The sequence below is a fragment of the Pocillopora verrucosa genome, chromosome 11 (assembly GCF_036669915.1).
Source record: "Pocillopora verrucosa isolate sample1 chromosome 11, ASM3666991v2, whole genome shotgun sequence".
In the NCBI taxonomy this organism is placed as follows: domain Eukaryota; kingdom Metazoa; phylum Cnidaria; class Anthozoa; order Scleractinia; family Pocilloporidae; genus Pocillopora; species Pocillopora verrucosa.
In genome coordinates this window covers 16,651,430-16,667,111 of record NC_089322.1, presented here as the reverse complement: position 1 = coordinate 16,667,111, position 15,682 = coordinate 16,651,430, and the positions used below count along the sequence as shown (strand labels likewise).

The 15,682-nt window shown below is 37.9% G+C and overlaps 1 protein-coding gene across 2 annotated transcripts; it reads left to right on the top strand.

Annotated features, from left to right (window-relative positions):
* Nucleotides 1-8,427: 8,427 nt before the first annotated feature.
* On the top strand, nt 8,428-13,754 carry LOC131774235 (adenosine receptor A1-like). 2 transcript variants are annotated; one of them, XM_059090252.2, is made up of 2 exons: nt 8,428-8,565; nt 12,729-13,754. In XM_059090252.2, exon 2 carries the CDS (start codon nt 12,759-12,761, stop codon nt 13,611-13,613), a length of 855 nt encoding a protein of 284 aa, XP_058946235.2. In that variant the 5' UTR covers nt 8,428-8,565; nt 12,729-12,758; the 3' UTR covers nt 13,614-13,754. The 2 variants fall into 2 exon arrangements, with proteins under 2 accessions (XP_058946235.2, XP_066030868.1); XM_066174771.1 differs by lacking the exon at nt 8,428-8,565 and adding an exon at nt 10,327-10,399.
* Nucleotides 13,755-15,682: the final 1,928 nt, after the last annotated feature.

The window sequence follows — 15,682 nt, the reverse complement described above, 5'->3', positions numbered from 1 at the left end:
GCAAATGCTTGCTGTAAAATAAACGCAGAAGTCATGTATAGGAAAAAAAATTGAAATGGAGATAAAACTCTTCGCAACGTGTTTTTTGTTCGTCTGTGTATATTTTGATTGACTGACTGCGTAATAACCTATTGACAGACTGACTGATTGATTGACAGACTATAATCGATAAATTGATGAACTGATCAATAAATTTGGAATTCAACGGATTCAGTTTTTTTTAGTTTAGCACCCGTTTGGTAAATTTATAACGAAGTGTTGTGGGTTTTCTCGACGAATCACTGAGTGTAGACAATTAAAATCAATAAATCCAAGGTAGAGTAAATTCAACTCACGTTCACTGCGTTTCCAAATAGATCCGTCCATTTGAATGTCATTTAACTCTGAAAATTCAAACAAAGAGGGAGAATAAATAATGGTAATTGAAGAGACTAGGCCGATGCAATTTGATCTGAAATTAGACACGGGATTACCAAAATCGTACGAGCGCATAGCGAAAGTTGATTTGAAATCACAAGTGTGTGTATGAAGGAGTTTGGGGGATCACGTGGTTTTTAGGGGGAACAGAGTATAAAGTGGAGGACTGTAGAAAATCGACTGCTAATTAACTGCCAATAAGAGGAAATTATGAGAATAATACAGAGCCTTAGAGGGAATAAATCAGTTAAGGTTATCATAACACAAAAAAAATCCTCCAATCCCCTCTCAGGTGATCAATAATGACCGGTACCTTTGTATATCTTTTGCAACACAATTTCCCTTGATAGGAGGCTTTCTCACCTGCCCAGGTTTCGCTCTTCTTAAAATACTCAATTAACTAGAATAGGTTTATTTTACATCAATGCACTGATTTACCTGAGATATCCCTTTGCTTCAGAAAGCTTCTTGTTTCATCTTTAAAACAGAAAATCAAGAGTGGAATCAAAAGGCAATCAATTTTATCTCAAAACATTAAACGTGTGGTGACTGCGTGATATATGAGGAGTTTAAAACACGGTTAGGAATTATGCGTCTATCAATTCGGGGCAACCCCCCTCCCTCCTCGGGCCGACACATTTCGTTCAAATGCCCAATCCAATACTGAACGACTCGGTGTGAAACCAACGAATTTTGCAAAATTTAGCACGGAAATATATTAGTTTTTGGCGCCGCTTTGTGGATTTTCGCTTGCAAGAATCCTTCTACGTTGTAAAAGTTGTTTTTCTTGGCCATGCGCTCATAAAGGCAAACTCTTCGCCTCTCTGCCATTAAAACACATGTATTACGCTGGAAAGGCTGGACTCAAATGCCCCACCCCATCTCTTTTTCTTTGAAATTTCACAAGAGCTGGCTGTGGACACCTCGGAGATCGTTTTCTACCAGTTAGGAAACTCTGAACGATTAAATAATAGCAGATAAATGTACATCACAGCAACAACAGGAAAAATTCACAATAGAAGAATTTGATCCTTTTAGGCGTTAATAGAAGGCAAGTTAGAGAACTATTTTTCTTGAACCAATTTTCGGGCGCGCGCAAAACTTCTCAGTTCACAGCAATAATTTAAAATTTAAGGCCATCATTTTTGTGTCAGAACATTTATGCATATCTGGTAACTGTGTGATAGCTAATTTTTTCTGTACATAAAAAAGGCGCGCAAACCCCCGCGATTTTCGCGCGCAAAACGTCTCAACTCACAGAAACAATTCGTTTTTTAAAAACAAGGTAAACATCCGCTTTAAAATATAAACCTGTAGTTAGTTTATTTTCCTTCTTCAACTAACTTGAATCGCGCCAAAAAGTTCTCAGCCTACGCTCAACAAAATATCGGTAGGATGAAAACAAAGAAGAGTACAAATGCAAGATTTACTCTTTTTGGGGGGGATTTTCAAACTAATCGAGATTATTGCTTCAAAACCCTCATAGAGAGCCAAAATGTTTGGAGCCTTTTCACTTCTAGCGGACTTTGAGTCTTTCGATCGAAAGGCGCCAACTCGGCCGATTATGCGGGCACGGAGGGCACTAAAGTCTCTACTACTCTTTTTCCTTGAAATTAAGTGTTCCTACCTTCAGTGTCACGCAGAAATGGCACTCTGGCGGCCGAGCAAAGGGTAACTAGAAGAACCAAGGCAAGGACGAAGCCGTTCATCTTTTTTGCAGAATAACCGTACAACCAGAAGACCAAACGCGGCGTGATTTTTTCAAGTGACAACTGAGCTGGCCTTTTTTGCTGGACTTATTTATATACGTTTAGACAATATATTTTGTAATCAAAAAGAATTATATTTTTATCTCGGTTCAGCAGACTGCAACTAATCTACAGTCTTTTATTCTCTGCACTTTGGCGAGTAATGCCCGCCATTTTGATCCATAACTGAGTCTTGTCGAATTTTATTGTGCTTTTGCGCCGGTTTAGCAGATTGCAACTAATCCGTAATCTTTTCTTCTTTGCACAATTCAGCCAGCAAAGCCCGCCATTTTTATCCATCGGTGCGTCCAACCATTTTTGTTGCTCATGTTCTTTTTTGCCTTGATTTGATTCAGCTTTTAATAGGCTGATATATCTTACCCATCCAGCATGAAGTAATATAATTTTGTCATATTGACTGGTCGTGCACTACACCATTGCAATGTATGAAGGACATTATTTATAAGCAAGAAAAAAATGAATGGAAATCATGGTACATTTTTTTCTGGTTAAGCAGACTGCGACTAATCGATAATATTTTTAACGATTGCACCCATTGACCAACCCCTGGTTTAGCAGATTACAACTAATCCACAATATGTTATTCTCTGCACTCCAGCGAGCAATGCCCGCCATTTTTATCCATCACTGAGTGTGCCCAGCCGGATTTATTTCTTATCACTATTTGACACTGATTAACGTCAGTGTAGTATTCTTGTCGAAAATCTGACATTCTTTGTAAAATTCGAGAACTGCATATACGAAAAAAAAAGGTTTGTGTGGTAAAGTAGATAAGCTTAGCTGTAATAATAATTGCACATTTAGGAAAGCCATGTTTTCTGCGTATTGGTCTTATAAAAGACATCTTTGATGATAAAAAATTAATTTATTGTGCTTTGTTCCGGTGATCTGACTGTCACTAATCCACAATCTTTTATTCTTTGCACACTCCGGCGAGCAAAGCCCGCCATTTTTGTCGATACGTGCTGCAATGTTGCTCGTGTACTCCTCTACTTTAATCCAGTTTTCGTTAGCCTTATATATATATATATATATATATATATATATTATTCATTAAACATGAAGTAAACCCAGACAGTTAAGAAAAAATACAAAATTGTTTGTCATTTTTAGTCAACGAGATCTCATGTGCTACCACATAATGTTTGTCATATTGACTGGTTGTGTACAACACCATTGTACCGTAAAGGACATCATAAAAAGGCATGAAAAAAATATTAGAACTCATGGTGCTTTTGTTTTGGTTTAGGAGACTGCGACTAATCGGCTATATTTTTAACGATTGCACCCATTGACCAACCCCTGGTTTAGCAGATTACAGCTAATCCACAACATGTTATTTTCTGCACTCCAGCGAGCAATGCCCGCCATTTCTATCCACTGATCACTGACTGCGCTCAGCCGGATTTATTTCCTATCACTATTTGACATGGATTAACGTCAGTGTAGTACTCTTGTCGAAAATCTGACATTCTTTGTAAAATTCGAGAACTACATATCGAAAAAAAAGGGTTTGTATGGTAAAGTAGATTAGCTTAGCTGTAATAATAATTGCACATTTAGGAAAGCCATGTTTTCTGCGTATTGGTCTTATAAAAGACATCTTTGATGATAAAAAATTAATTTATTCTGTTTTGTTCTGGTGATCTGACTGCCACTAGTCCACAATCTTTTATTCTTTGCACACTCCGGTGAGCAAAGCCCGCCAATTTTGTCGACAAGTGCGTTATTGTTGCTCATGTACTCCTCTGCTTTAATCCAGTTTTTATTAGCCTTACATACATGTTATTCATCAAACATGAAGTAAACCTAGACAGTTAAGAAAAAATACAAAACTGTCTGTCATTTTGAGTCACCGAGATCTCATATGCTACCACATAATGTTTGTCATATTGACTAGTCGTGTACAACACCATTGTAATGTAAAGGACATCTTAAAAAGGCATGAAAAAAAATATTAGTACCCATGGTGCTTTTGTTTTGGTTTAGCAGACTGCGACTAATCGACCACTTTTTTTAATAATTGCACACATAGGGTAACTTCCTGACCCCATTTTCATCGATCAGTACTGCTAACCAGTTTCTTTTTGTAATAACAGTATAATTTATGTCGATTCACATCATTTTTAGTAGCCTTTTCGAAACTTTGATAGATATGATTCACTCAGCATTAAGAAAATTCAATCAAATGGAAAAAATAACCTTATTCATAGATTCAATTGCTATAACAACCGTCATTATGAATGCTCGCGTCCAACTACACCATACTCTGACCTGCCGCCAATTCCACTATTGAACTAGTTGCAATTAAATGACCATATCCGTCGTGAAATCTCTTCACATCTAATAGCTTCAAAAAAAAAGAATCGTTTGCTCGTTTACTTTTCATTTCACGAGCGGTATGCTGTTGTTTTGTGTAGCAACTTTCAAAGACCAGAAACTTGATATGTTTGGACTGGAAAATTATTATTCGCGAACCATTGCGCGCTGAGTGAAAAATATTGATACATGCTGTCATTGCTAAGATTACATAAGGATTTTTTTTAAGAATCTCAGCGGGCTAGATAATAGATTCTTGTTTCTAATCGGTAAATTGCGCGCTCTTAATCGGTTGAGCTTTCTACTATACGGACCTCGGTCCGGTTTTTTTTTTCCGCGTACCAATCGTGGCAAAGGGGAACAAAGAATTCCGGCCCCAAAAAAATGAGTTGTTCACGGGCTTTTCTGGAAATCTTTGATCTCGCTCCAGCTGCTTGTTTGCATTCAGCGTCACCCACTTTGTGTCCGTTTTTTATCTCTCGTTACCCACCCTCACATACGATACCTGTAGAACTGAGGGGGTGGAGGAAATGTCCTTACCCCTCACAAGAAGGAAAGTGTAGTGGATCGTGAAGGGCGTTCTCCTAACGTCAAGGCTATCATATTGGTTTCCAGAACAAATAAATGGCGGCCAAGTTAGCGCTTTTGGATTTGAAGTTTTTGCTGAAGTAAATCATTTCTTTTTTCCAATAAATTTGCATAGCTGTTATCACGTGGGTGAAAGTGATCAATTACATGACTCTACTCAAATAGGAGCATTGTAATCGACATCACGCGAAGAACCCGCTTGGCTGATTTGGAATATTTGGTTCACCTTTGCGTTTCTGTCGATGATTGCAGAACTCAACTACTTTTCTTCTGTTCAAAGACAATTTAGGAACTTGATTCATCAGTTCTTGAAACTTGTAGGCCGGTAAGTTTTATCAGTTCTCATTGTGTCTCAAGAATGGAACGCTCGGATGATTTAGGCAACGTTCTATTACAGTTTTAAGTACTTTGCATTATTACACTAGTCTTTCTGCTTGTGTGCTCAAAATGCAAATGTTAGTGAAGAAAGGTTTACTTCTTCCTCAAAATCCTTTTTCTCCTTTATCAATTTTCAAATACAAAAACTGAATTCTTAAAAAGAAGAGAGTGGAAAAATTGAGTCAAGAAGTTTCGACCCCAGTTCTCTCGTTGCCACTGACTGCGTTGCCATAGAAGATTCTGCTTTTTGACTCATTTGAGAAAACATGCATTTCTTTATAACTACTGCAGAACCCTGCTAACACGAAAAAGATCGGATTTCTCTCGGATATAATCCCATTTTTCTGGTGATTTACTCTCAGCTGACTCCAAACTCCCCGTTGACTCGAAGTATTCTACTTTTCCTTGAATGAATTTAACGGGATAAATCGAGCTCCTTCTGCTAAAGAGGAAGGTGTACTTCATAGTATAATGATTCATAAAACACTTTATAATGTGACATGTTTGTATGCACTCCAGTATGTGCCCCCCCCCCCCTCATTCCCCTCCACCTCTTGTGCCTTTGCTGAAAATTAAAAACTTATGAAAACCGGGTAAAGTATTTCCAACTTACAGTCATCACACTTCCAAATAGATCGGTCTAGTTGAATTCAGACTCAAGGTTTATTTTTTTATTATTATTATGATTATTATCATCATTATTATTAAAATCACAATTAGCAGTTAGTAGCTGAATTACTCGTGCAATATACATAATTCACAATAATTTTAAAAAGATATTTTACAAAAATTCTAAATCTTATAATAATAAATTCTAAATATAAACAATGAAAAATATTAATAATAATAATCCTTCTTAGATTTACCTTTGCTCTTTTGCTACACAGTGCATTATGAAGGAATTGTGAAACCTTTTGGTTTTGACACCAGGCATAGCAAACATTCGTTTATTCCTTGGGTTGTACTGAGAGGCATTACTGCGCGCAGGTAGCAGGTCTGCTAGTTTATGCTGGCCATCACTCTCTTTGATCTGATTGAATAGGACTTACGCATAAGCCTTCTCGTCCATCAAAAAGTGTTTTCAGATTTGCATCTTCCAGCGCTTTTCTATACGATGCCTCTAGATAAATGATCCTTTAAACTCGCTTCTGGACCCTCTCGATTTGGTCAGACAAGTTGACTGGTAAGCTAGAATGAAAAGCTTGAAGGGGTATATTCTAAGACAGAACGAATACATGCGCAGTTGAAGTGAATTAGAGATATGCGGTCGATGCCAGCGCGCTTAATTTGCTTAAGCAAATAGATTCGCTGAGACGCTTTCACAGTAATATTATCTACATGATCATTCCACTTTAGGTTACCCCTTATAGTAACGCCTAGTACTTTTGCTGATTTAATGGTTTCAATGGAATTGCCGTTGGCCTCAATACAGTGACCTCGTTTGGTTTCTTTCGAAAGTCTACCCAGAGTTCCTTGCACTTTAACTGGTTCAGCCTGAATTTGTTGTCTTTTAACCACTGAAGGACATGATCCAGTGTGTCTTGGATCTTTGTTGCACCAGACTTGGGAACAACTTCCAAGACCGTGGTGTCGTTGGAAAATTTCCACGTACCAGAAAGGGGCTGCAGACCGTATGAGTTCTCAAAATAAACCTAATATCCTTCCATGCATTACTTCTATTGCCACAGACTTGTTTGACTTCCCGCCACCAGTAGCAAGGCAGCGTGTCCTTTAACCGTACTTTATCGATCAATTTGTCCAACTAGTTTTAATGCTCGTGCGTTCTTCAGCATTGGTTTATTCCAGTTTTAGTCGCTTTTTCAAAGATCTGAAATATTTTATTTACCTAGTATGAAGTAAACTCAACCCGTTTAGAAAAATGAAGAATTAGTCTATAATTTTAATTCACCCAGATATTGTGCGCGCTATAACATGTGACTGGTTGCTTAGTAAGCTTATGTAATGTAAAGAACATCTTAGATAGGCAAGGAAAAAAATGGATATTGAGGTACTTTCGTACGTTCTGCTTTAGCAGACTGAGATTAGTCGACAATTTTTGTAATTAGTGACTATACACTGACTAGAAGCCTGATTACATGGGCCGGACTGGTTCGATTTTGCCGAGATCTCTATCTGCACTCTTTTTTGATACAACAAAAATAAATTTCGTCATTACAGTCACTACAGTCACAATAGCCAGTGCGGTGAGACAGGATACTGGTATCGCGATATTAAGAGTTTTGGGGATCACATGGTTTTCAGGGGGTGCTGAGGGGGATCAGTCGTCGCTAGAAGAGTATAAAGGGGGAGGACTATAGTTAATTGGATCATGTGAATATTACAGAACCTTAGCAGGGAATCAGGTAAGTTTTATCGTGACACAATTTACATCCTCCAACCTTCCCCTCCCCTTTGTAGGCGATAAATAATGACGGGCCCCTCCCCCCCTAAAAAAAGTTCTCTGAACAATAATGTAAACCATCCTGTTTCGATTATCAGATGGGTACAATTCAGGGATATAATTTCGAGATAATGATTATTAACATATTTTTTTCACCTTTTAGATTTTTTGATGGAAAGTTTGAACATAGTTGTGGAAAAAAAAAGGCTTTGCGGGCAAAAAAGATTATGATGCCACTCATGTGAATGTTTACTAGGCGTTCGCGCAGTAGAATAATTTTCAATAGTCAAAAAAGATTAGAAGTGTCCAAATATTATCCTTATCTCAATCTCGTGCCCAGATCCTACCGTGCAACTGAAACCGCTTGGCCATGGAATGTGTGGGTACGAGATTAATGTTGGATAGAAGCTGATACCTGTAATACCTGTTAAACAGTCCCAAGTTCTCTCTTTCCCCATAAATTTGCAAAGCTGGCGATCACGTGAGTGAAAGCGATTGAACCATTTCCTTTTAATTATTTGAAGCGCTGTAATGCGCTGTAATGCACATCCTCGCTACATTTGCATAATTCGATAGCATCTGGTTGACCGTCGCGTTTCTGCCAAAGATTGCGGAACTTCACCGCTTTTCTCATGCTCAATGAAAAGTTAGGAGCTTCACTCACCAGTTCTTGAAACTTCAATTTCTAAGCCGGTAAGTTTCATCACTTCTTATTTGTCTCAAGAAATCGAGTGGAACGCTCACACGATTTTTGCAAAGTATTCACATTACAGAAGTCTATTTGCTCGTCTGTTCAAACTGCGAATGTTACAATCGATGGATTCACCTATTGCTCAAAACTCTTTAAAATTTTGTTCTTTTGCAATTTTCAGATTCAAATACTGATTTTTAACGAAAAATAGATCGGGAAAAGTGAAATTAATGGTGATTCGCTCTGAGTACAATAAGCTCACGTTCTCACGCCGCGAATGACTGCGTTGCAATACGAGATTCTGTCTTCTTTGACTCAGCTGAGAAATTATGCATTGCATCCTAAGTACAGCAGAATTCCTGCTAATTCAAACCTGGTCAATTCGAATCCCCGGCTAACTCAAACAAGGTCGATTGGATTTGAACTCAGTTATCTCGAACTAATTTTACTTTTCCTTGGCTCAAATTTACCCTGATATCTCGATCATCGTCAGTGTCAGAACATAGCTGATTAACACGTCTCAACCTTTAATCGCGATTGATTTGAACGCGCGGGAACATGTGTATAAACGGAACACATTTAGTTAAACTTAAAACACTTAAAAGTTTTTAAAAATGACAGTTGATTGTGCGAAAATGGTATAGAGTGCGCATGATTTGTAATTAATTATCAATAGGATAACACTGATTAACACCAGTCGCGATAACTCGAACCTCCGCTAACTCGAGCCGGTTTAGTTTCCCCTGGGAGGTCGAATTACAGGGATTCATTCTACTGTAAGGTTGATAACTAGAGCAGTGGGTAGAAGTATGAAATCACACGGTTATTTTGTTTATGATTACGGGCGTAAGTTACATGCTCTGTTGGGTCAAACAACAAACAACATCTTAGAAGTGCTACTGTAAAAAAGGAATTACAAATTACCATTCGATGCACGCAAAACATGATAAATCGAATCATAGTTCAGAAACGATTACTGAAGTTTAATACTGACTATGATGTGTTGGTTTTCGAAACATTTCCTCACAGTAGACATAAATGTTTGTGGCCTTGATATGATCGGTAATGCGGAAATAAAAGTAAAGAACTGTGAACCATTGTCCTATATATGAAGTGTTGTATTAACAAGTTTTCTTCTTTCCTAGAAATGTTTTAAAGTTCAATTTCGATCTCATATTTTTATGGAATATCTCTATAACTTGTCAAAATGACGAACTGTGTAAAATTTATTTTCAATTTAGAGTCGAACGTTCTAGGAAACGTTGATCGTATTCATTTGACGTCAGTCGAAGAATATAGATTCAATTAAATTAGTTTTATTTTCACGCGAGGCTAGCGATAGTGAAAAAACCTGACAAGTGAAAGCAAACTCTTGTAGACCAGCATACTCATTTCATAAGAAAATAATCAGGATTTGGTTGAAATAAGAATTAGTGAGATTTTTTTGCATTTTTATTTGTTTGTCTCGCTCCAGCTATTTGTGTAAGCTCAGTGTCACACCTATTGTGTTCGTTTTTTATCCCTATACACCCACCCTCGTATCTTTAGATTTGACCTCTTTCTGACGCAAAATTATCTTTTGTTCCAAAAAATTTGCATAGCTAGCGATTCCGTGAGTTAAAGCGATCCTTTGTATGAACCATTTCCTGTTAATTACTTGAAATTTTAAAAATAAAAGCAATGTAATGGACATCACGAGATGAACACGCCTCGCTGCTTTGGAATCTTGGGTTCACTTTCATGTTTCTGTCGATGATTGCGGACCTTGGCAATTTTTCTTCTGTTAAAGGAAACCTGAAGAGCTCGACTCATCAGTTCTTGAAATTTTTTAAGCCGGTAAGTCTCATCAAGTCTCATTTTCTATTTAACAAATAGAGAAGCCTTGGCTGTTCTCTGTTCTGTTATAAAGCACGCAGGAAGCGGCTAGAGCACGAAAGAAGTGTAGGGAGAAACACGAGACGTAGTCTCCCCACTTCTTATGAAAACGTAATACATCTAACTAAACTTACTAGGCTAAACTTTCTTATACTGAACAAACTAAATGTGTGGAAATGACTGTTGATTATGCAAGAATGGTATATGGTATATACCTGATTCGTACATTTAAGCGTTCTTTGTTCGTTTTGATCCTACACAATCAGACGCCAATAAAAGTGTGTGAAACAAAGGGCTTGAAATACTTTACATTTCGCAACAAAAAACTGAATATTAATAGAGGACGGCTTAAAAAATTAGTATTTTGGTCACGTTGCCCTATTTTTGCGTAAATTCTGGCATCTTTTGCCAATACTTATTATGCACTGTTCCCACATACGCACTGTTCGCTTCCATAGACAGCTTTTGAGGTCTTCCCGATCGAGGTAGTGCTGGAAAAGCTCACTCATAACCCTTTGCGTTTCAGTATTTCAGCTGGGTGGAGGCCCTGCTTGTGGAAGATCTTGATTTTTTTTATAGAATAATTTGAAACTTTGGCCACGATAACTACCAAAAGTAGAGTACGTAAATGATCCCAAACACATCGACACAATTGATATACTGAGTGTTGCCATGGTTGCAAACAACATAGGTCGCGCGGAGACTCAAATCGTAGCGGGAAATTCGCAGTACCAAACCACAAATTCAACCAAATCTTTTTGAAAGAATGAACAATAGCAACGAATTTTCGCCCCGAATATTAGCCGCATAGAACGAAATTTCGAGTCGCATTAATGCCATCAAGGAATATGTCACCGAAAGTTCTGATGTTTCACATTTACATTAAAGTCAGAAGGATTCTTTTTGAGATGGGTGGAATTCAGAGTGAATCGGCTCTTCCAGGTGACCCGACTTTCAGCCGGATACATAATAATTATGACACGCCATCTTTCAAACGAATATGCAGAATTTGGAATTTCACCAAGCGCGGACTTCCGATTCAAAGAAGGTGATAATCACGGTCTCGGATCTGTTTCCGTTTATGTGTCATATGTTGGTCCGGAAGTAGATTATTCAACAGCTTATCCTGAAAAAAATTCAGCGATGAGGGTGGAAAAGCTATTGAAGGAGTTCTTCTGTTTTCACGGACATTACTTTCATCGATATTCTGTTACCTTTTTACTCCATAATTTTTCTTTGTTTGTGTCATTCAGATCTACCGTTTAACTGCTTGAACCGTCTAACTGTTTATACTACCTTTATCAATCACTTTACGTCGCTTTACATCGTCTTTAATTTGCCAATTGGCCCGTATCTCGCACCACATTTCAACCGCCTCAAATGTCTATTTCGCTTTAATACTTCAGTTAATTCGTTTGTGCGTTGGACATATACGAGTGATTTTGGCCCCAATAGTTAATGAGCTCCACTTCAAGAAAAACCTTGAAGATAATAGCTTCAACATACTCCTTTTCGTGTTTCCCAGAGAAAAAGTGTAAAAACATCAATTGCTGTTAGGAACACAGCGACCAAAACAAATAGGGTCAGTTTTTGGCGCCAAGTGCGCTACACTTTCCGGGGCAAAAGCCCAATGGAAAATCATGATAAACTACCACTGTCACGCTGAAACAAATTATATTGAAAAAATGAAAACTAGAGACTCTTCGAGCACATCGTGTTTTAATTTTACAAAAAAAAAGTCTGGGCTCTTAACTTATAAGTGATTGGAAAGAACAACGATCACTCACTAACCTTGCCAAGTTGGATAACCAAGTTAGGGCTTCCGATGTTTTTTTATGTCGAACACCCTCCAAGATTTAAATTCGTGAGTTGTAAACATTATCATGATGTACTAGTAAGACAATTCACAGTTAACCACTAAGTTGATAAGGTAAATTGACCACCGTAAAAAGTTTTTTAAATCTGACTTTTCTAACATTAGCCCTTCGTCAGAGCTGGAGACATGTTACAGCAGTCTGATCTGAACGCTTTCAGCCCTACGGGGACCGTCACCCGACTCAACGTAACGTTTCGTGTTTCAGGACTGTTTGCCGACTCGGTTGGCTAGTTGGGACTTAAAGAATCAGATAATTTTTGTAAAGAGAGAACACCAAATAGATGCGAGCTCATTTGTAGGAGGCTCCAAACCAAAGTCATGTAGTAGTAAATGCTCGTTTGCTAAAGCCGTATTTTTGCTCTCACAAATTTTCTATTGTTCAGATTTAATGGCATAGGTTTGTTTTCATGGCAGGTCAAAAGAAAAAAAACAGTGCCCAGCAAAATGGATTTTAACTCATGGAACATCTTCTGGGGTATATGTTTTGGTGTATTGACGACTTTGATCATTGCTGGAAATGTTCTCACCATCTGGATATTCTTCAAACAGAGACGCCAAAAACGCTCTTACTCACTTCTCATAAGCTTAGCTGTTGCCGATTTCCTGGTGGGAATCTACACTCTTGCGGTCATTTCCATGGAAAGAATGTTCGCTGTCGGTTGGCCTCTTCGTCACAGAACTCTGAACTATCGTGTTTACGTCTGCGCTATCAGCATACCATGGATCATAGCGGCAATATTTACTACTTCAGTGGTGTTACGGAAGCTTGATATAATAGGGAGGGAGAATCAATTGTATTATATTGTTTTAATTTCTGGAATCCCTCTGATAACTATATGTGTAGCAAACTTTGTTGTTTGGAAGAAGCAGAAATCGCCATTTCGCAACCAGAATCATATCAAAAGAGAAGTGAAATTAGCGAAGACACTAGCTCTCATAACAGGAACAACACTTTTTACCTGGCTTCCTTTTCAAATTATAAATATTTTGTATGAATTGAAAGTCATGGAAAATTTTCACCTTTTAGGACTAACAATATTTATTATCAAAATTTTACAGTTTGGCAATTCATTTGTGAACGTGATAATTTATCAGTTCAGAATCCCAGAATTCAAGCGCACGTTATTCCAAATACTTAATTTCTGTGTAATTCCCTTTAGAAGATCCAGCACTGAGATATCTACGCTAGCCGGGACCGGATCAGTTGTGTCCTTGATAACGTTTACAAATTTGACATTTTCACTACCAAACGTTCACCAGAAAAGTTCACTTAGGGTCTTAAACCGCTCAGGCACATAGACATTGCTACAGCGGATGTGGAATATAAAAAAGAGTATACTTTTATACTTGTTAGACCCATTGCGCTTGCGCACTGTATAAGACGAATCTGAACAAGAGCAATGAACAAGAACTAAATAAAGCTTATGTTGAAAATCAATGTTCCAGGATCAGGTAATTTATACAACTTTTAAGGCAAAAATTCATATAATATTTAAAATAAGATTAAACAAAATCCTTTGATCTCCCAAATGATGACCTGAGAGCAACATTTATTATAAAAAAGGTTATATCCCATCCGAAAGAGGCATAGTGCACATAATTTTTAATGGCAAATTTCACAAACTAGTATTTTGACGACAAAATGACGGTCCAAAAAAGACACGGCTATCATGTCTCAATGTTGCCCGGTTGGAAATGTCGTCGAAATTTCGTTTCGGACAAGAATTCGTCGAAAAGCTAGGAATTTCGTCGACAGATGTTTGCATTACTTTTGCACAATACTATAATTAATTATGAACTTAATGATTGAAATTAACACCAATCTCGATAAGTCGAACCGGTTTAGTTCCCTTCAGAGTTCACAATACAGGGACTCTACCGTAGGTTGGTAACTACGGTATGAAATCATGCGGTTATTTTATTCATGATTACGGTCGTAAGTTACATGCTCAGCTGGGTCGAGTAAACAAATGGCAAACAACATCTCATAAAAGCTACTTTTTAAGAGGACTCCGGATTAAATTACCGCTCGATAGATACTAAATATGATAAATCTATTTCAGAGAAAATTCCTGCCCTTTAATGCCGGCTATCAATTGTTGATCTTCCAAACATTTTTCGCTGTTTAGACATTGCTTATTATGGCCTTCATATGGTTAGTGAAGCGGAACTAATCAACTCGCATGGCAACTCACTTTGTTATATGTGACGGGTTGTCTATCTCTATTAACTTTTTTCTTCCCCAACAACATTTTAAATTTAAATGTAAATCTTCTGAAATAACTCTATGTATTGTAAAAATGACGTATTTTACGGAGTTTTTTTAAGTTGATTGCGATCATTCTAGGAAACGTAAATTGGCGGTGTGTTGAGTTCTGCTTATCCTCGATCATTTCCGTCCTTGATTTTTGAAGATAGGAAGATGAGGGTCTGACGAGAAAGAAATTTCACATGCAAATAAAGCTCCCTCCCCTCGGCCGATTGTACATGCTACGAGACAAAAAAACGAAAGAAAGGAAAATAAGTGCATCTTACCTACATGTGAGACATGGAAACACGTTCCTCGGCAGAGCGGCAAGTTCGTTGGTACCGGTAGCCGCATAAGGGACCTTTTTCCCAGGTGCAATAAACACATTCATCTGGTCACAAGCGACAAGGTTATTTAATCTGCCGATTTGAGTGGCTACTCCTTGTATTTCATGAAATCAGGAGACAAAAGAAAAGAACCGAAGAAACAACTTGATGTGGTGTCTGACGAAGTAATCCTCACATCAGGCCTAGCAATTATGCCTGTTGACCCAAACAAACTTAACATCTTTGGAATACTTACTTCCGGTTTGATGAAACATCATGTATTTACCATACGCACCAAAGTAAAGGAAGATTTAAGAACTGATGAATTATACTGTCACGTCGTTGAGGAATGCAAAAAGTCAATTGCCATAAGACCATACCAGGTGAAGGGGATCGCAGACAAAAAAACATATCTCGCTGACCACAGTTCCGGAAAGATAGAAAGCGCTAGTTACACAAAGATTATTGAAAAGGCCTTGGAGCTCCAATTTCAATCACAGTCGAAGGCCAGGCAGTTGCTGTGGGTGCCATTACTCTTGGCAAAAACCAGCAGATTTCTTTTGTTCTGTTTTCACAGATTGATAGAACACGACCATTTTCAGGTTAGTAACTTTTGGTTAGTTCAGGGTACGTATGCTTTCACGTCACGGTGACATCGCGTCACGTCACATTGCAAGAATTTCAGCATTGTTTTGGAAGAGAATTTCGAGACAGATGATAAGATCACAAACCGCCGCGGAATAAAATTGGGCAAATGTTTAGCTGACATCATAAAGGAAGATCAGTCCAGGAAA

What these genes read in the sequence shown, in the direction of transcription:
- LOC131774235 (XM_059090252.2), top strand. Translation starts at nt 12,759, where the DNA reads ATGGATTTTAACTCATGGAACATCTTCTGGGGTATATGTTTTGGTGTA.